Source organism: Haliotis rubra, unplaced genomic scaffold (genome assembly GCF_003918875.1).
Source record: "Haliotis rubra isolate DU_JTF1 unplaced genomic scaffold, ASM391887v1 Scf453, whole genome shotgun sequence".
Lineage (NCBI taxonomy): Eukaryota > Metazoa > Mollusca > Gastropoda > Lepetellida > Haliotidae > Haliotis > Haliotis rubra.
The window spans coordinates 199,987-223,055 of NW_025767139.1; the positions used below are offsets into that span (position 1 = coordinate 199,987).

At 40.2% G+C, this 23,069-nt stretch overlaps 1 protein-coding gene across 1 annotated transcript; it reads left to right on the forward strand.

Annotated features, from left to right (window-relative positions):
* The first annotated feature begins 5,774 nt into the window (after window positions 1–5,774).
* Window positions 5,775–9,518, forward strand: LOC124289959 (beta-porphyranase A-like). Its single transcript, XM_046726625.1, has 3 exons — window positions 5,775–6,021; window positions 6,516–6,660; window positions 8,041–9,518. Exons 1-3 carry the CDS (start codon window positions 5,788–5,790, stop codon window positions 9,498–9,500), a joined length of 1,839 nt encoding a protein of 612 aa, XP_046582581.1. The 5' UTR covers window positions 5,775–5,787; the 3' UTR covers window positions 9,501–9,518.
* Window positions 9,519–23,069: the final 13,551 nt, after the last annotated feature.

Consider the following 23,069-nt stretch of genomic DNA (forward strand, 5'->3'; position numbering starts at 1 on the left):
TGCTCATATTGTTGTTCACTGGGTTGTCTGGTCCAGACACGATTATTTACAAACCGCCGCCATATAGCTGGAATATTTCTGAGTGCGGCGTAAAACTAAACTCACTCACCCACTCATAGATTGCTCAAGACCCGGATGCTCACAAGTATCTTTGTATGAGTGAGTGAATCTGAGCAGTTCGGTAATGCAACGTATGCAAACTACAATATTATCATCATGTTACTATACACATAATAAACCGAATAAAGGCAAATAACTGCAGTGAAGGGCCACAGTCAGGCAGATTAGACTCATCATCAGCTCGGGCCCTTTTCTCTTTCTTAACACCTCCCAGACAGCGCTGCCTATTTGATCCAACTTTCTGAAGAAGGTGTAGACTTCTCAACACTACTGCTTTCCCTGTTACCCAGATCTGTTCCTGTCAGGAAACTGGGGTAGTCTCCCAATGTGGCGGTACCAAATCTAAGGCATCAAAAACAGTGAAGAGCCAGTCAGCACGGTACTTATGAAACATGAAGTTCGTAGCTGAGGTCTGCATACTTGCCATGTTGTTCTTCATTTGAGTTAAAAGGGACAGAAAATTCAATATACGTGTCTATTCCAAAGAAATTCATGATTGTTGTTTTACATGACGTCCTCAACATATTCTGCGTGGTACCGTATTCAAACATAAGGAATGGAAACATGTAAACAATTAATGATTCCCTAATGCTGATGACCTTATGCTGATGACATTAGCTCGACCTGCAACATTCATACCACAATAACCAAGAAACCTGAGAAATACAATACTGTCACGATAAAAAATTACTCACTCTCTCACTCAAAGTTTTAATAAAGATAGTGCCATGAACGATGAGAGACTCACACACATGCGTTTGATTACATAATGGCTCGACCCGTGAAGGTCCGGGTTAGAATGAACCTTCAGTAACCCATGCTTGTCGTAAGAGGCGACGAACGGGATAGGGTGGTCAGGCTCGCTGAGTTGGTTGACACATGTCATCGGTTCCCAATTGCGAAGATCGATGTTCATGCTGTTGATCACTGGATTGTCTGGTCCAGACTCGATTATTTACAGACCGTCCCCATATAGGAATATTGCTGAATGCGGCTTTAAATTAAACTCACTCACTCACTATACTGAATACACCCTGTCGTAAAGTGTCTGTGAAAAAACAACGTCCTTCCTTCAATGGATTAACCGCCAGTACGTTGATTGATTGCTCATTATTGGCTAACTGAATTACTTTTTTAAAGAAGGGCGGGCATCATACAATTATTTGGAAGGGGTGCTATCTCGGGTGACCAATGAGACTATACACCAAGGTGAAAAACCTGAAACGAGTCCTATAACTTTTTCGCACATTAGACTGTTAAAAGACACATGATATGGAACAGGAACAAGGTATAATAGCCTGACATTGTTCCCATAACTACAGTCTGTTTTAATTATAATATTTTTGCATTTTGTCTTTATTCATTTGTTGTAGCATTCAACAGAATCATTTGTTTTTGCCGTGCACTGTAATGAGACAGAACATACACTAGGTCGCACTTAGGGCGCGTGTGTGAAATATGATTCACTTTGGCAATATATAAAATATACAGATATTACAGTCATGTTATAAATTCTCCATAAGCATTTTATAAGCATATCGTGTGCTTTTTATTAAGTTTGAAAATGCATACAAATATGAAAATAAACTAATCAGGATTATAAGAAAAATTATATAGACGTACATTGACTTTGTTCTGATTTAGTCCTAACCTTTTTAAGCACTGGCAGATGGTTAAACTACAATTTTTTTTATTGGTTACCATCATAATGAAGATGGAAATATTATCGAGTAAAAACGATTTCATCTTTGGTGATCAATCTATGCTTATACTAACAATTGCGCATGCGGGTGGCGCAGCAGGGGTCACGAACCAGCTAAGAATTCTGGGATATCATCCGGGTACACACAGGAGAAAAACAATAACAAAAGCAACAACCAGTCCACGGAAATTGTTCTGCATCAGTGCCCCTTTAAGCCCTAAATGAAGCAACTTTACATTTCTTCAGGTTCAGGGTCTGTTAATATCTGCAAGAAAATTAACTAACTTTGGGGGTCGGGTTACAAAGTAGACATATCTAAGTGTCATGGCTGGCCAGACCAACATCCTCACCAGTGGTCTTGAATCTCGCCTCACATTTTCATCTGTCAGCTCTTAGTTAACAGACTAACTGGATTTGGTGGTCAGACTCGCTGGCTTGGTTGACAAATGTCATCGGTTCTCAATTGCGCAGATTGATGCTCATGCTGTTGATCCCTGAATTGTCTGATCCAGACTCGATTATTTACAGACCTCTGCCATATAGCTGTAATATTGCTGAGTGCGGTGTAAAACTAAACTCACTCACTCATTTGATTAACACGGGGTGACACAAGCTATAGTGGAGGCCTTGTGTACAGTTTCTGATGTTTAGAGACAAATCAAGCAAAAACACATCAAGCATGTCACATTCAAGGAAGCCCTGTTCAAGAATAAAACTTTCAAACACCAAATGAACATGCTGAGAAGCGACGGACAGGATATACGGACTGAGAATCAACAAGACGTCGCTGTCTCCCATGGACACGAAGCGATTGATCGCCATCAACGGAGTCACCACTTACACGTACGGACACACGCGCATATTAAACAATTAAAAAACGCACAATATATATACATCATGGAGAAAATTTATTACAGCCCACGCGGGTACTGGAAAGGCACGGACACCTTCCCGAAACTCGCCAAAGCCGCTAGAGTCTCAGAAGACGTCACCAAAGCTTGGCTTAGAAAACAAGCTATCTGGCAAGTTAACCTGCCGGCGCCTCGGTACATCCCGAGAAGAAAATTCGACATTTCGACGTCGAATTGCATTCATCAAGCCGACCTCCTGTTTCTACCTACAAAACCTACAAGTATGCCTTGACAATCGTCGATGTTGCCAGTCGCTACAAGGAAGCCGAACCGTTGATGAAGAAAGATTCGAACGAAGTCGCCAAAGCTTTATAACCCATTTACAAACGCAGTTGCTTAACCTGGCCTGCCATATTGCAAATCGATCCCGGACGCGAGTTCATGGGAGCCTTGTAGCAGCTGCTGGCCAAGCACAGAGTCCAGGTAAGACGAGGCGTGGCCGAAGCACACCGCAGCCAAGCCATAGTCGAGAGATTCAATCGCACCTTAGCCGAACGCCTGTTCTCACACCAGTACTCGCAGGAATCCCGGAAACAGAAACACAGAATGGGTCGAAAGCTTGCCTCGAGTGGTGGCTGCCATCAACAACGAAGTCACCAGACTCGTGGGTAAGAGACCCGTAGAAGCCATCAAAATGAAATCTGTCGCCGCAAAATCAGCAGCGGCATGTCGCGATAAAACAGAAAACAAATTACCGGACAATGTCAGCATTAGGTACTTGTACCAGTCGAAGGAATAGGAGGGAGACAGCAGAAAATGCACCACCGATTTGATATGGTCCATGAAAACGTACAACATAGACCTGGTCGACATCAAGGACGGCGAACCGAACTTGTACTACTTGAAAGACGGACCGCCGAGAGCATTTGTCCAAGAGCAGTTGATGATCGTACCTCACGACACAGTACCTTACAGATCGTCCGCTTTTGAATAATTCCTTTGATTGTGTGTGTGTGCTATTAGTTGTAGTATGATATGTTACTGTGACTGCAGAGGCAAAGTATTTTCGCTGAGCCAAGACACACACACACACTGTGACTCGCTCACCGCACTCGTTCAACCTAGGAAAACGACAACTGTGAACTGTGACCTCTGAACTGTGACGCTAGCCCAACAAGACTAGGAAAATCAATTACCAAGACTAACGGGAGCTGTGGTGGCTCAGTCCGCTAAGCTGCTGGGGTCAGCTTGCTTTTGTCCAACTGTGTGATTTGTGAGTTCGTATCCTGTCTAGCCTCTATGAGTTCCTTGCAACTTCCGAAACTTTGGAGTAAGGTTATCTAGAACAGGGCACTCTCGTCGAGAGAAAGCAGCTGGATGCAATCCCACGAGCGAGGAAGCCTTGCACATCACATCTATCTCATTTTTTTCTCCCTCGTTGGGGTTGTGACAGCAGCAGACATTTTGCTAAAACATTTCAGCCTCGCTACTTTATAACGAGTACAGCAATACGCGGAACATTTAGCCCTTTGACAGACGGACCCCCATGCTCGGTAAAAGTGCTTATTTCAGAAACTATTCGACCGATTTTCGTGAAATTTTGCATCCACCTCCTGTAGTAGTACACACAATAGGGGTTCCACACAATTGGAAATTAAGGCCTTGGGAAGGACCTGGTCCAGAATCCCTATTGTGTATACTACTACTTACAAGACCATATTAAATATCATATTTCGTTACAGTCAAAATCATGTCACATTACTCCAGTCCTCACATCACTTCACTGGTTCCCCATTGAATCACGTTTAAACTTTCTCTGCACTGTCATAATTGCGCAGATTTATGCTCATGTTGTTGATCACTGGATTGTCTGGTCCAGACTCGATTATTTACAGACCGCCGCCATATGGCGGGAATATTGCTTAGTGCGGCGTAAAATTAAACTCACTCACTCACTCTAATTGATAATGATCCCAGCAGGTGTAGCCCCAAATGCAGATTCCATTAGTCTCTGAATCTTTGGTCTCCCTGGGGCTCCTTTTCAATTTATATGGGTTTGTTTATCGAAATTATATATATTGCCAGACTACGCGATAGTCTAATATATTTGGCATACTCTTTGCTACGCAAGGAGAAAACAAAACATCAAACTTTCAGACTCACCATTCATTGGATGTTGCTAGAGGAAAAATCTTGCGGTTTAGGCTGACACATGTTTACTTTTCATATGCTAGTTCTTCTCTTATCTCGAATGTGTTTTATAAATTAACTAAGAACTGGCACATGCTGCTTTCACATGTAGATTATAGTCTTGATGCAAACATTAAACTCACATGCTGGTGTAAACAAGTGTTATATCATCCCCAACAATGTTGCTTCTTGCTCTGAACACCTTGTTGCTGTGGGGATCGGCGTTCTCTGACACAACAGGGGATACATTCAGTTTTTGAGGCCAAGTGGGATAGCCAAGTAGATATATCATTCGGCCGTGTTCGGTTCCCCTTACAGCTTCAATATTTGAAGCCAATTTCTAGTGTTATATTGAAATATTGTTAAAATCCAGACTTATTCACATTGGGTTTGTTGTACAGATGCAAGGAACAGTGAATACCTACACCCCGAAGCCATGCAGTCTTTCTAGAGCTGATAGAAAGGGAAAATATAGCATTACACAATATGAACCCTTATGATATATCAAGTATTCTTGATGACGATATATCATCTACTTGAGTAAGTGAGTTTGGTGTTAAGGCACGTGTAGCAATATTTCAGCAATGTTACGGTGGGGAACACCAGAAATGAGCTTCATTACACTCTATTCATGTAGGAAATCGAACCCGAGACTTTGGCGCAACTAGCGAACGCTTTCACCACTGGGCTACCCCACTGTTCCTTTACATCTAGAAGCTGAAACAAACTAAATGTCTAAAGGCTGCCCAGTCAGTTTAAATTGTACAGTGAGTTACCGGCTTACTTTGTTTACTCTTATCTTGTTTACGTTCTATTTTCTACCTGACAAATGTCACATGCTGCTTCCACGTGTAGATTCCAACCTTGAATCAAATATTTATAAGCCCATGTTTGCCAACAGAATGATTAAAATACCTCAGCAGAATGTTCTTAGCAGTTCTGTGCGCCTTGTTTCTGTTGGGATCGGCGTTCTCCGACACAACCGTCACAATCTACAACGAGTGGCTTTCCCAGGGTGGACGTGTCCATTATGAAACTGAACGATGGAACAAAATTAATGGTCTCACCCACTTGAACTTAATTCCAAAGATGAAATCCATCGGGACTGCTCCTGGGCGTTGGCTTCATCCTGATCTGAGCAATGATCTCTTTCAAAATGTACGTATGGGATAAAAAAAAATACCCAAACATTTCAGAAATGATTTGAGGGACATGATACAACCCATGCATGATTTTAATGTCCTTGTACGTCGCTGAGTCGATGTATTGGTAGGTATGCTGTAATATACCATATGTTTGGCTTTCTCAAAACGAGAATTGGGGAGACCAACTTTGCTGCTACAGATTATATTTTCCATAATCAACTCAATGTTCTTTTCTATAATCATATTGCATCGATGTATTCTTACTAAAAGAAAAATGTCTGAAGTATAACTATGTTAATGAACATCATATAACATGATCATGTATTGTTACAGCTACCTACATATATTACTGTGTAATACCTCCTTTGTTATTCCCATATTTCAGTTACTCTATTCGGAGAACCCACATTTTCATTGTTCCTGACAATAAGGTTATGCCAATATGAACCTATATTTTTTCATAGAGAAAACTTACAAACTTGATTTGTATTATTTCATTGTATACAGTGGCCCCAGAGCCACAGCCACCATGGTTATCCAGATCCTTCCTATCTCCAAAACCATGCACTCCAGTCAAAGACATGGGCGTCGTACATGATACAACTAAATGGCTACGGAAGTGTCATCGACAACATGATATGGGAATTAAAAGGTTTCGTAAAGACATCAAATCAGTACAAAAGTATACCCAGCTAACAAGTTGTCCCAGCGTCATGCTTTCGACTGTGGACTCCCATTTATCATTTATTTTTACGTCGTCACAATGCTAAAGTTACTTGATGCTAACGTATTCACGTTGTCATATTGTTATATTTAACGTTAATATTTGAATAGATGTCTCAGTAGTGAACGGTACATAAGAATCAAAGCAGAAATTCCCTTCAATGTTTACTCGTCAATTTGCACGTTCTTTTGTGTGTTTTCTGAAGCTGTAACTGAATAGTGAAGAAAGAATCTCAAAGTGAAAAGTGAAAACCCTATTGTGACACCAAGTTTTAGTGTAATAGTTGATCCGCAACGTGTTGACAATGTATATATGTAACGTTGCTGTAACGTTGTGACATAACGTTATAAGATGTCGTAATACTAACGTTGTGATAACTTTGTGTCAGGACGTTACCAATCTACAACCTTCCCACAACGTTGCGAAAACAGTGTGTGTTAGCTGGGTATACCAATTATTATAGAAAACAAATATGTGAAATGGGTGTCCAAGTGTCCTGCGGCTAGTTCATCTTGACCTGATAAAGTGAATACTTATGCATTGCGTGACCGTGTCACAACTGGTCGAGTCCATTATTGTGAGGGGGTGCACCCTTGTCAGTTGCAAAATTGTAAAAAGGACTACTTGGACAGAAATATTGCGGTTTATCATGAAATATAAAATTTGGTATTTGAACTGGGTGTAGAGAGTGAAAGCGAATGTGAATCGGATCGTGAAGGTAACTGACGCTGGTACGTTGTTAAGTTAGTAAACCAAGCCAGATAGCATATGACTGTATAAACAATTCAATTAAGACATGAAATGATATCTTTCAGAAGTGTTGTTTCCCGGGACAAGTTCTTCTATGAATTAATGTATGCATGCTTCGCAGGAGCGCAACATTGAAAACATTCTCTGCTCCCCTATTTAATGAAGTTAACTCGGGTCATGCATATATTGAGTAGCTCATGTCAAGCTGAACAAGCTCTAGCCTCCACAACAATGTCAAATTACGTGAATGGCAAGTACTTTTGGAAGGGCAACACATACTTAACCTTTTCCGGAACACCTAGCTTCATCACCGATTTTCAGTGGCCGATCAATTTACTTTTCGCCCTATACTCGTCGGTTTCTGAGGATTGTCATAACGGTGTGTTCTTTCTAACAGGCATGTTATATTCCTGGTGCCATTTCACTCAAAATATCCATGTCAGCACAATGTCAGTTATCTCGCAAACAGTCCCACCATCACTTATTTTCTTACGAGTTGAACACTGGGTGAATGACTTTGCCATATATCTTTGAAATGTGCATGTACTTTCTTTTCAGGGCTGAACTGGCCAAGCTGGATAGATAAGTCTCCTCATCAAGGCGGATTCCCCAACAACGTTGACGCTGCATCAGAGTTTGTGTCGCTGATGGTGCAGAGTTGCAAAGACTTCACAGGAGGAAGAATTCCCCACATATTTGAAGTCATAAATGAACCTGATTGGGCCGAGAAGATTATTGATCAACAAACGAATATAAACTACCACAAGGTCGTTGCCCAAAAGTTGAAATCAAGATTTGGAATGAAAATTGCCGGCCCAACCTACACTAGTATGGCCCTAAGAAGAGCGGACGAAAATAATTTCAGCTACTGGAACAGAACTGCTAAGTTTATGGACATGTCTCTCGATCATTTGGACTTTTTCTCTTTCCATGCCTACAATTACGTACGTGTATCTGGTGGAAGTCACAACTACTTTGGCATCAACGAAGCTCGTCTGGTCGCTTCTATTGACATGGTGGAGAATTACTCGCATCTCAAGAAAGGAAAGACAGTGCAATTAATTATTAGTGAATTTGGAAGGGGTAACATTTTTGGAGTTGCCCCTGATTTTGTAAATGGAATGACAGATTTTGAGCTCATTTATCAACCAAACGGCTTCATGTTTACTTTTCTCAACCTGAGAGAGTTTATTGAAAGAGTTGTTGTGTTTCTACACGACAATGAGCAACGTCCTGGCCACGATTACCTTCGAACCTCCTTGTTTACCAAAGATGGTCATTCGCTTCACGCGACCAAATTTATCAATTTTTGGCATAAACTTACTTATGCACAAAAGTTTCTTCGTGTTTCTAGTCAATACGATGGACAGGAAAGAACGGTTGTACCTCTTGTCCTTGCAAACCCTCTCAGTAAAGAGATGGTAGTTCTTCTTCACAACTATGGCAGTAAACCTGAGAATGTGAAACTAAATTTTCCAAACAGCTGGATCAACCCTTCTACGGGTGAACAGACATGTATTATTTTCGAAAATGGTAACCCAGCTGTTCATCCCAATACCCGTTTCAGCATATCTAAGGTTCATGGCACCGTTGGTCTGCCCGGATCATCAACCTGCTTGTACACGTTCAAAACAACCTTCAACTTTGGCAGAATACACACCGACAACCAGAACACATACTACGGTAAAGACATGGTCATTCCAATCAACAATGGACATGCACAGACCACCATCCATCTTCCAAGCTCTGGCTACCACTCAGCGCATCTCAGAGTCGGAGTCAGTAGAGACAAGAATGTCAATACAAAGCCCAATCGAGTTGCGTTCAATGGCCACACGTTGTCCTCAAGCTACATGCTGTTTGATGCTATGAAGACTGAAGGGAAAACATCATGGAACGTATGGGAGTTCCTAGTCCCTGCATCACAGGTCCACGCAACAAACACAATCAGCATGACTTTCGGTGGGCACGGTGGTCATGTGTCATCCGTTGCGCTTGTTGTTGGTAAACTTCAGTAAATAAAGTTATCTTGAGAAGAGATTTGTTCCGCTGATGCAGGGGGCGGTTGGGTAGTCTGGTGGTTAAAGCGTTTGTTCGTTACACTGAAGACCCCGTTCGATTCCCCACATGGGTAAAATGTGTTAAGTCCATTTCTAGTGTCCCCCACCGGGATATTGCTGGAGTATTTCTAGAAGCGTCATAAAACCCTACTCACTCCCTCACACATTTGACGCAATGGTTATGGTGACAGCGTGAGTGAGTAAATATTTACCTTCACATTGGCAATAGTTCAGCCATATCGTGACGATTCTGAAACTCATTAGTTCCAGATTTCATGGATGTGGTCAACATGTGGCTTCATTAATGGACATCAAATGTAATACAGGTGACCAAAATAAAGATATTGGGTGTATATAACCTGTAGCTGTAATGTGAAAGTATTTGCTTGTGTATGAGTGAGTGAGTTAAAATCTAACGTCACATCGGCAGTATTTCAGCCATATCGTGACGAGAACAATTAATTTTATACATAGTAAGTAAAGGTAAATTGTAAAAACCTGTCAACGAAGGACAGTAAAATAACTAGATTACCACAGATTCGAATTTAAAACTAGTGATTTAATCTAAAACATTTCAACTATAGGGTACAGCACAACAGAACAATAGGCTGCTTGTGTATGAGGACATAGAGATGCATAATGCATACAGTTTAGACATGGTGTGTAAGAATTAATTACTAAATTTTACCTTGGTCCATTCTGAAAAAGAGGAAAATGTTTAAACTAAAATCATGTCCTGTTCAATTGGAACCAGTTGTATATGTAACAATATTACAGAAAGCAGAACACTCATTAGACGTTAAACTGATCATGGTGAGGACTCCATCTTGAAACGTGTCTTGTTAATAAAGTGAGTGAGTGAGTTAAAATTTAAAGTCACATCGGCATTACTTCAGCCATATCGTGACTAAAACTAGTTCTAAATTCATAATACACACATATAATATATAAAACCCTTTCAATGAAGGACAGTAAAATTACTAGATTATCACAAAATGAGTTAAAACTAGCTAGCATATATCTTTAAAAGCACAAAACTATTTTTGAACAATACAATGTAAAAATGGGCTAGTAATCGCCAACAACTGAAGGTAGATCACCATACTACGAAAGATTGGGGACTTATAGTGCCTTTGCTACCTGCAAGGACCCTAGCTGGATTTACACCATCCCTTCTAGCCATTGGCGTTTATGCTGAGATTTAGCCATACATTAAAATGACAAAAATCCTACGATTAAAAACCTGGTAGACTTAAATTGACTTGAAATGTTTTTGGATTTACGTACCCTCTCAGGAGGACGATATGTTTACACTACCTCAACCCCCTTCGAAGGCACAGCCACATACAAATTCAGTTTTTCAATTAAATCACCAATACTAAAAATGCATGTTTATACAAAACATATGAATCAAAATTCATCAATCAGTTCTATTTCTTTTAAAACTTCGATAATGAAATGATAATGGACATTATTATAAAGATCCTTAACAGTTTTTACTTTGAAATAGTTATCCCTTATGGTGGAAAATTCAACACAGTCAAGCAGGACATTGTTAATAAAGTGTTTCCTGTCTGGATGCAAGCTGGTTCTGTATTTCACATTCTACTGAAAGAACAAATCCGGGTTAGAATTGGTCTTCAGCAAACCATGCTTGTCGACTTATGGGATCGGGTGGTCAGGCTTGCTGACTTGTTGACACATGCCATCGTATCCCAATTGCGTAGATCGATGCTCATGCTGTTGTTCACTGGACTGTCTGATCCAGACACGATGTGAAATAATTGTTTGGCTTTTTTATTTGTCTATCGCTACATTCACCAGAATTGCGTCAGCTACATCAGCAACCATAACAACCATCCAATGTAGTCGCCTCTTAGGTGAGGAATAGGCTTCTGTAGAGCAATTCTTGCAAATCAAAATCTTAAAGAACAAAATTGTTTTGAAAGGAACTTGATAGGCCACTACACCTGATATCAACGTATACTGTCAGACAACAGACTGTACACATCACGTTTGATAGCATCTAAACTGAAACGCATAATGCAGCCTTATCAACTTGGGGCGCTCTTTGAAACGACAAAGGCAATGATGGTTATGTTTTAAGTATGTGTTCTGTGTTTCAATAAATGAATTCTGCTTGTAAATAAATTTAAATGTTTCATCAACTGGTACATTTTTGGTGGACTGTTTATGTCAAATCTCGAACAAAGATACTCAATAACCCGTTGCACCTGTACGGTCTAACACCTGTTGCCTGACACTTGATAGCATGTGACTTGCAATTTGAGTTGTACTTCTCTCACGATCTATCTACAAAAGGTAGGCAGATAAGCGTAATGTACTGTTAACAGTGGTGTTCATGGTGGTCGTATGGAACATCAAGGATTGGCTGTATTTTTATTTTCGTTTAGATAAACGCTATAGATAGTCTTATGACTTTTATGAACTCATGTTGTTGTCTGAAAGTGCTACAAAAATAAACATTTCCAAACATATCAGTAAGTCTGAAATCAGATGTACTTTTCTAATGGTCTGGGGATGCATTTTTACCTTATAACACACCAGCAATGGGTCTCCCACAATTCGACCATGTAGGGAATGAACCTGGGTATTCAGCGTTACGAGTGAACGCTTTAACTACCAGGATGCCCCTTCCGGTCAGTTTACTTCCCGTGAAGATCTGGATTAGAAGTGCTCTTCAGCGACCCATGCTTATCTTTAGAGTCGGCTAGCGGGATCGGGTGGTCAGGCTTGTCGACCTTGTATATACATGTCATTATATCCCAAATGCGTAGATCGATGCTCATGCTGTTGATCACTGGATTGTCTGGTGCAGATTCGATTATTTACAGACCGCCATCATATAGATCCTGTTAGTCGCCTCTTATGAAAAGCATCCGTTACTGAAGATCAATTCTAACCCCGATCTTCATGTGTAGACTTCGGACTAAATATATCATGCTGAAGATCAATGCAAGAATTGTTCTACAGAAGCCTATTCCTCACCTAACAGGGGACTTCATGGGAGGGTTGTCATGATTGCTGGTGTACCTGATGCATTTCATCGTATCCCAGTTGACACATAGACACGGCTTGGATAGTACTCATTTCACAGTGGACAATGACCGTGCACAACTATCGAACTCACTTGACCACTGACCACAAACTAGTTTCATCCGGTTTCAATTTTAACTATAAAAACCCCTCTGAGAATGAGTTGAGGTTATCACTCACTACATATGTTTTGAGTTTGTCTTGACCATCACCAAAACAACCCAAATAAATAGAATTTCAAATTTATTTCAAACTTACCGGTATTCACATTCCATATTTGAATATCCAATCCATATTGTCATTGTATCCTTCCTTGTAATGCCAACATATGTTTGTGATTGTTTCAAATTCCATACTAGCCAAGTGTATCCAATGGGGGTGAACTCTAGGATGATATTGAGATGTTATACCCAAATCCCATATTTTTGTGATCGTATTGAATGAATCAACCACCAAAAAAACATGAGACTGATATACACTTCCATGTAAATATAACATATATGTTATATTTGGAATTGTGTGGTACAAAGAGCTCTCTCACAGTGCTAGCAGAGACGCGATCTGGTGACCCACATTTGCGTGTGTGGGACTTTGCTGTGGCGGAGGGGAGGGGAGGGAAGAGGGCGGGGGGCACTGCTGTGGCAGGGGAGGGAACTTTCTGTCGACAGTTAGCCTGGAGATTTCTCGCGAGTGTAAACAACCTATGTAATGGTGGAATTAGCAGCCCCCTGAATTACTCCCTACTCTCAAACTAAATAGTATGATTTTGTATTGAATGAATGCATCATAATAAGACAATACTTGATGTATTTTAAAACCAAAAACATCCATAAATAAAATGCTACATTTTAATTAGAATCAACACTAGTTAGGGCGTGTGTGTCAGCTTTTACTGTAGAAATATACGTTCTCATCATGGATATTGTACGTGCGCTTCCAACATATATATGAATGCAACTTTCATGGAATTCATCTAAAATTGTATCAGGAATGGGGTGTAATTGTATAGTGTTAGCATGGAAGAATAATCATAAATGTATGCATGACAATGCACTGGTGTATATTATTATTATATGGGTATTAATATAGCACTATAGTCCATCTCGCATGCATGCTCAAAGCGCTGGTAATTTTTCCTTGGATGTCAATCAGCCATATTACCATTCTCAACTCCCTGGAGAGTATCTTGCTGCCACTAGGCACACCAAGTTAATGTGGTTTTCCCATCCTAACGAGGTGTACATGACAAAAAAACAAGATATACTGATTTCATTTTTGTATTTTATCTCCGTTTCAAACCAGAAGAACTACGGGATAGGAGCTTTCCCAGAAGACTACTTTACATCTGTTGTGAATTGTCTTATTGCTCCTCCTCATCGTCCTGTCCTTCACTCTCTTCATCAGATGTTTTGTCTTCATCTTCAGTCAAGCCTTCGACACAAGAATTATATTGGTACAATTGGAAAACACATCATGATACATATTATTCGTGTCTTGTACTTGTTTCAGTATTCCTTGTGTGTTTGGACCCCACTGCATATGATACAGAATCCTGTATCTGAATACGTGCTTTGGCCTGTTGAACGACTTGTTGGGTTGGAGAAGTGAGTGCAAAAGTCTCTTTAGATTGGGGTAGGTCCATCGTTACCCATTGTTTCTCATAATAGATCACATAATCATCAACGTTAGTAAACGGATTGGGATATCCTTTAGCCTGCAAGTAGTAATATTTGGTCTAATTCTTAGGGTCGTCTAGATAGGGTCTCCAGTATCTCCTGTTCATTTTCTTGTTCAGAATGAATACTGACTCTCACACAGAGGTTTCAGATGAAGTGTCACTATCACTGGTCCTAGGCTAAATAAAGCTAAATCACCGTTTCTGTCCTTTATATAGATGTCTCCTAGCCCTAATTCTAACTCCTAAAAACATGTTGTTAGCAGCATCCATGGTCCTCTGGGTTATGAGCCCAGTGCGCTTCCACTGTGCCACTCTGTTCTCCCTTCACCTACCTGTTCTTAAGACTTTTATACACCACATCAACCAATGACAACCAATATAGATTTATTATCAAATAGTCACAAATACACACAGTATTGTACAATAAACATCACACTCTTACACATGTAAATCTACATGACTACCCCAGCGGACCACCTCTTTCTGAGGTACTCCAACCAGGGCCAAATACGGAGAGTTTGGAGACCATTTTTCATGTTCGACCCAAGAATCATCCTCTACGTCCCAGTTCTTGAGAACAACACCGCATTGAACACACTTGCAAGTGTCTCCTCTGATTAAGTACACAAATCCTGACATTTGACTAGGACTCTGTTTCATCTGCACAGGCCAAGACTGAAAGAAATTCAGCCATTCTTGGAACCGTGTTTGAGGTTTGAGAGGGATACTGTCCATACATAGGTAACCACCTAGATCATCATGACCATGAGGATACTCTGTCTTCTCTGTCTCTCGTCCCAGCAATGTAATGGCTTGTATCTCTCCGCATTCCTCCAGTGCTTTGCAGAAAAGGATGTAAGCTTTGGGTCCTCGCCACGGAAGGGTATCGAAGAAAGCTCTGACACGGTCAAAGGAGGTTTGTGGTTTTTCGATAATCTCTGCCTTCATGAAGATGGTAAGGACTTCAAACTGTTCCAGTTTGTCGACCCCCTCTTCTACAAGCTGTATAGCTTTCACTAGTCCGGAGCGATTCTTCCTCAGGATATCACAGTGAGTTGCTTTCATTTTCTATCTTCGAAGTAAACGGCTACCAGAACCAGTAGAGTCAAGGGCATAGACCGTTTTTTTCACAGAGAGCAGACGTTCTCTCTGGCGACTGAATGACGTGGGGACTGTTCGGGGGCCTTATATTGCCCACTCGAGTCTAAAAATACCTCTGGGAAAGTTGTTTATTACAAAGTCAGCTCAGTACAAGGTCATTGCCCCCATCCGCTTACCCACGGTCGCAGTGTCAGCCAGGTGTTCAATTAGGTCACCAACATGGCGGATTTGGGACTGTGTTCTCAAAGGTCATTGTGAAGTCATGCTTCTAGGTTATGCCTAATGAGGTCACACAGGTGGTGATGACGTCATAAAATCAAAATGGCGGATATTCGTCTATTCCAGCCCCCTTACAACAATTCAGTATATGTGTGCTTGGTGCACTATTCATAGTCAACAATAGAACAATGGGATTACTTAGGAGATAAACATACTGTGTTGGAAAGTCTGAGGTATATAATGTGATTATATACCTCTGAATGGCTTTAATTAACCAATCACAGTCCAGTATTAACTGAAGTCATGGTAGAATTATTGATATACTACCTACATTGAAGCTTTGTTTGGTTCCGCGTATGCAACCTGCGCCATTGCTGTGGCAGCATGGCGCCTAACTCTTGAACGTTCTAGCGATGATGTCCCAAGGCAAGAAGATCTCTTCCAAGAGCATCCCATACATGTTGGATGTTTCTGAGTTGGCGATCTCGATGGCCACTCCATGGCGTCAACACACACATTTTGCAGGGCATTTAGTGATCTGCAGGTGCAATTGTGCCCAGAGTAGACGTTTGTTGTGGTTAAAATGTGTCGGCTCAACGGAAGGACGTTAGGCACGAAGATGGGAAGCGCACAAGCAGTTTCGTTAGGTGTGGGTGTGCGTTACTGTTTGAAATAGTGGTCACGTGGCATGTGCAGGGTTGCGTTTTCACAAAAGTGGGCAGCGTGTATGAGCAGATTTAATCCGTAATGTCAGGTGCCACTAAGGGATCACATGTTTGAACAGATACATGCAAGGTTAAAGTCATATAGTATTCTGCAGAGAAAATAGTAGTGATTACCCCATACTTCCAATAGGAGGCGAAGAAGGATTTGTTAAATATGTTTTACGTGAGTAATTATTAAATATGAGGTTGGAAATCTGAGAGCACAACCCTGTGAGGACATGGGTGTCTATATTTGATGGAGGCGATATTTTATTTTGATATTAAGAATATTTTTCGAACAGAAGCGAGGGAAGTACGTTGCCAACCTTTGCTCGCATATAGGAAGACTGGTCATTTCTCATTGTTGCGCAACCCTATTTGCCTGTGGTCAAACACATGTTGTCAAACTTTCGTGTTATTTGAGCGCCATGTCTGTATCGGTGCGGTCACGTGACAATTTCGTTGACTGCGACTTGTTGTTTCTGAACAACACGAGGTTGATAACACCGAAAGTTTGATGGAGACTGATCCTATTCCTCGACAACAGTTTAACAACTCTGAAATTGGTGTTGGTGGCGAGTTGTTGGAATGTTCACACTCTCAAAATCGAGTTTGACAACATGTGTTGGCATGCCATTGTGACGTCATCATTCATGACGTCATAGTATTATCATGGCATTGTAAAAAATCTACTGTCAAAACGATATCTCCTAGGAGATATAGTTTGATCTCACACAAGCAATATCTCCTGTGGAACAGTTTTGGGTGATAAAATATGGGTTCTGACTTCATAGTGCAAAGAATGAGTGAGTAATACTGTCACATCGGCAGTATATCAGCCATATCGTGACTATATGAAGTTATATATTTCTAAGTATAGGTAAATTATAAAAACCTGTCAACGAAGGACAGTAAAACAACTAGTTTATCACAGATATAATTTTAAAACTTTTAATTTAATTTAAAACATTTTAACTATACGTTATGCAAAGAATAGTCACTAATGTCCAACGGATACAAATAACAAATAATCTGCTACAGTTCAGAATTGACCTTGATCTGTTTCACTCTAAACTTGTCCTTGCTGATTATTCAAAGAAGCCATGACTAAGACGTTTTCATGAGAAAAACTCTGTGGGGTCAAATATTCACTTCGCGATTTATAACTATCTAGGTCAGGGCTGCCAGGTCATGTTGAAGCGGTACCGAGTACTAATAAGGCCACTGTATGCACGTGGCTAACGTGGAACTCACTCATGTTATACCATATATTCATAGCCCATTGAGTAGATAATGAAGCCAAGTGAGTGAGAGGGTTAAGCTTTAAGTCACATCGGCAATATTTAAGCCATATCGTGACTAAATCAAGTTATAAATAGTTATTAACAATTAAAGGTAAATTATAAAATTCCGTCATCGAAGGACAGTGAAACAACTAGATTATCACAGATATATAAGTTTAAAGCTAGCAATAAAATCTAAAATATTTGAACAATACATAACAATACAATATAGAAACAGGCTATAGATAGCCAACAACTGAAGGTAGATCACCATACTAGGGACCATGGGGACTTAAGTTAATGAAGCCAAGGATAATCTCAGTTGATAATCATCCTATACTGCATGGTTATAAGATACTTCACTTTGAATATCAAAATGTATGAATTTTTCACTAAACACAAATTTTGAGTAATTCTCTATCAAGACATTATAACTGATTCCTCATGTGTTTGTTTGTTCACCTGTGTTAGCTCACCTTATCATACTTACCCATCATGTTTAAGTGCCACCCGAAGTCATGAAAGTTCTCATTATCAAGTTAAGTTAATTATTAGTTACAGCATATAGACATTTCATTGTTCACTTTGTTAAGTACACCCTTGAAGGTCCGGGTTAGAATATTGATCTTCAGTAACCCATGATTGTCGTAACAGGCAACTAACGGGATCGGGTGGTCAGGCTCGCTGACTTGGTTGACACATGTCATAGGTTCCCATTTGAGGAGATCGATGCTCATGCTGTTGATCACTGGATTGTCAGGTCCAGACACGATTATTTAGACCACCTCCATACAGCTTGAATATTGCTGAGTGTGGCATAAAACTTAACTCGCTCATATCAAAAAGCAGTGTATCATTGGATATACAGACCCAAGATGCGTTACAAGTCAAAGTAACGGACTCAAAGTCTAGCACATGGAAACATACCGCATCAGATGATGACGTTCCTGCCACAGGCCTTCGTGTCTTTGCCAGGATTAAAACTAAAAAAATAACTAGAAATGCTTCACAGTGCAATAACCATGACGTATTGTACTGCGAAGCATTTCGAGTTGGGGGTGATCTCATATTTTCGTATATACTTTTTAAAAAAAATTAATCCTGGCAAAGAAACGAGGGCCTGTGGTTCCTGCATGTGATTCCTGCAAAGCATATTCATTATTGGCATTCGGATACAAATAACTTGCTATCTGATATTCAATACTAGACCTTTATTTGTGTCACGCCAAACTTGTCCTTGCTGATTGTTCAAACGTGGCCATGACTAAGACATTTTCATAGGGAAGAACATTATCCGTTCTTTGAACTCAAATAGTCATGATTCAAAACTTTCCAGGTAATGGCTGCCAGATCATGTTGAAGCGGTAACGAATAAGAATAATTCCACTGTCTACACATGGAAACCTCTCATGATATAAGATATATTCATAGCTCAGTGACAGAATCGCGTTTTTCTAGCATTTCTGACATTATCAACAAATATTATCTAGAAGAGGTCCCTTGTGACCTCCTTACTTCGTGGGCTTTTCACATAGCCTCAAAATACGTTGTGGCCTGTAACATCCAAGTTATTGTACATTCTATCAATTTCAGCATTATCTTACAGAAGCTTAAAGTAACAATTTACAGGCAATAGTAATTGTATACTGTGGATGAACAACAGGCACCGTGCAGTATGACCCCTGGACATTATTATTAGTTTATTACCAAAAGGAAGGAGGACACAGGGTAGTATTTTTCCTGTAAGTCCCCAGGGAGGTTACACCTTTTGGTGAACGTTGTTTGGCTGTTTCAGAAAATAAAACAGTCAATCACGCGTGGGATATGGGAATGCCCACATCGCGGGTTTCCTGATAGAGAATACTGTTTTCATTTTAGCGATTTTTAGATTGTAAAATTATATATAATTAACATAACTCGGGAAAGATAATATTTCATCCCCAGTCACTCGATAGTTATAGTTTGAATATTGCTTTTAAATATACACATATTTTGGCCACATGATATCTTGTTTCTGATCACATTCTTTTTTTTAAAAAATGGGTAGGTAGGGATTTTAATTGTATTTGTTAATATTTTTTCTGATTTTATATACAGTGTTAGTCGAAAACTTAGAATGTCGGAAACTGAGACGGATTTCAGAAGTCTGCCGGCTTTATACACGCAAAATGCGAGTGCAAAAGAAAGGACCTTCTTATTAAGGTCGGGCGTTAATAAGAAACAAGAAACTATTTTTATATGGCCTTGTGTTGGTTTGTTTTTTTCTGTGTTTATAGCTTCTATTCTACTTTGGAATAGATAAGTATATCACTGTATTACAGCTGCCATTATTCCACCTGGGTCCATCTAATAGCACATGATATTGACGTTGAAATATTGAAGAGTGAGTATAGTCACATTGGCAAATAGTTCAGCCATATCGTGACTACAAACGTAAACAATTCATGATAAATGAAGTTAATTATAAACAGTCGTCCAAGAAGGTGAGGTGAGGTAAGAATTGAGTTTGACGTCGTGCTTGAGGATATTTCGCTCATATGACGACGTGCATGCGTGTGTATGTGCATGTGCGGCTGCTTGTACTATCCCCGACTTAAGCTGGTTTTATAGTGCTAGCCCACTGAGATACCATGCCGCAGTGAAGCATGAATACCCCGCTCAGACACATTATACTGACTCCAAGCAGGCCAGTCCTTGATGTACCCATTAATGCCGAGCGCCAGTCAGGGACAAACAAGTACCATATTTTAACGTCTTTTAACGCGGGTTTCCTGCGGGGATCGAACCCGCGACCTTCCGCTCTCCGGGCGGACGCTCTAACCACTACACCACGGAGGCGGTCCGTCCACGAAGGAGAGTAAAATAATTAGATTATCACAGATAGAAAATTAAAACTAGCATGTAACTTAAACATCTAGGTTTAACATCTATTACAGATAATATTATTGGAGTTCAGCAAGTTCAGAGGAGAATATTCTGATGAGTTTGAGACACCTGGTCTTATCATCCACTTTGTCTACTCTTATCTGAAATACTTGGAATATCTAAAAAGTGTCACCTGCTGTTCTCTCATGTTTGAAAAAACATTTAAAAGCTACTGCTGGTGAACCGAAGTATCATACTTTCACTACAGAATGTTGTTACTGCTTCTGTGCTCCTTGTTTCTGTGTGGAGCGGCGTTCGCTGACACAACTGTCACCATCTACAATGAGTGGCTCTCCCAAGGTGGACGTGCTCACTATGAACCTGAAAGATGGAATAAAATAAACGGCCTCACCCAACAGAATCTAATCCCAAAGTGTAAATCTATCGGGGCGGCTGCCGGACGGTGGGTGAACAGAGACCTGAGGGATGGTCTTTTTGCCAATGTACGTATGAAGTAAAAATTGTTATGCATACATGACATGAATTTAGGAAATATTTTCATTTATGTATGCTTTCAACGTCCTGGTTCATGTGTCCCTACCGAATTTATACTCTTGAGGTGTTGACGTAGTTTCATAATCAAAGGGAAGATCGTTGTTAATATTACAACCATTAAATTAATGGGGTTTTTTGCTTCAAGTGTTTGTTAGCTCCAGACTTAAATGAAGAACCATTTGCACAGGAAACAAGGGTGTCACTTTCTTTGACACTGGTACAAAATATCGCACAATGGCACCTATAAGCCAAAATCCACGCCCAAGACTATAAAGTTTTAAAGTTTATACCTTTGCTCACTTAGATTTTGTTTGTATATTTGTTTGTTGTTTTTTTCAGCCGTATGGTGGGAATCTGTGAATAATTGAATGTATGATAATAATATAGTCGTGCAGTGACACATGTCTCATCTAATCATTTTCTATCCGTTTACAAATTTAAGTGGACCCCTGAAGAACCAGGTTAGAATTGGTCTTCTGCAACCCATGCTTGTTGTAAGAGGCGACTAGCGGGATTGGATGGTCAGCCTTGCTGACTTGTTTGACACATGCCGTTGTATCCTACTTGCGTAGAACGACACTGAAGATGTTCATCACTGCAATGTCTGGTCTAGCCTTGATTATTCAAGACCTATAGTTGATTACGGGAACAAACAAACAATACTTCATGGAATTTGACTTCACAATTAAATATTTGTAATTTTGTTTACATGTACAGAATGGTATTGACTGACTGACTCGGCAGTATTGTAGACATATAACGAAGAGAGAAAACTATAGATTAATGCCTTACCCCCTGGTATTTCTTTCGCCTTGTTATCGTATGCAATGCATTTTTCTCTGTTTACATCACAAGGTGAGAAAGTTTAGTTTCATGCCGCTTTTAGCAAGATTCCAGCAATATCACGGCGGGGGACACCAGAAATGGGCTTCACTCATTGTATCCATGTGGGGATTCGAACCCGGGTCTTCGGCGTGACGAACCAACGCTTTAACCACTAGACTACCCCACCGCCCCAGAATGGTATTGAAGTACAACTACCTGAACATATCAGGGTGTAATAGTTTATTTGGTATTTCAGATTTTGTCACCCTATGAAAGCCGATTTTTGTTTCCCAATACTGTCCTGGGACAAGCTATATTTATGTAATCCTCCCATGAAAGTTATGCACATATTAACAATCCGGATTTCATCCAGTGGCCACAAAGCCCTAGTCACCCTGGTTACCCAGACCCGACGTACCTCCAGGATCATGCACGCCAGGCAACGACATGGGCGAACTACATGATGGAACTGAATGGCTATGGGAATAACATATCTAACATTGTCTGGAACATACAGGGTAAGTCATTAAAGTGTTTGAGTCAGTGAGTGAGTGAGTTAAGATTTCAAGTCACATCGGCAATATTTCAGCCATATCGTGATTAAATCAAGTTACAAATGCCTTAACAATAAAAGATAAATTAAAAAATCCTGTCAACGAAAGACAGTAAAACAACGAGATGATCACAGATACATGACAATACAATTTAAAAAACAGCCTATAGATTGCTGACAACAGAAGGTAGATCACCATACTAGGGACTATGTTAAAGTGTTTGAGGTATAAAAAAAAGAAACATAGAAAAGGCAAGTTTGAGTGGTTTAGATTATATAACTCTCTCGAAAATATGTGCAAGATTCTTTATTTGACCAAGAGTTGTAAAAATTTGCATCGATCACCGATCCACACACCATTTTACATAGATGCCAGAGAGTGTGGGGTTTGCATCTACAATCTGCAGTTTACTGAGAAAGTGGAATCCCAAAAATATCATACACCACACAGAAGTTAGCTTAAAGCAGAATGAATGTGACTGACCTACGTGTCTCTTATTCTCATTTCCAGGTTTGACCTGGCCAGATTGGATGAATACGTCACAACATAAAGGCAAATTCCCCAATAACGTTGATGCTGCAGCAGAGTTTGTGTCACTGATGGTTCAGAGTGCAAAAACCTACATAGGCGAACGAATTCCCTATATATTTGAAGTCATCAATGAACCTGATTGGATGGGAAAACAA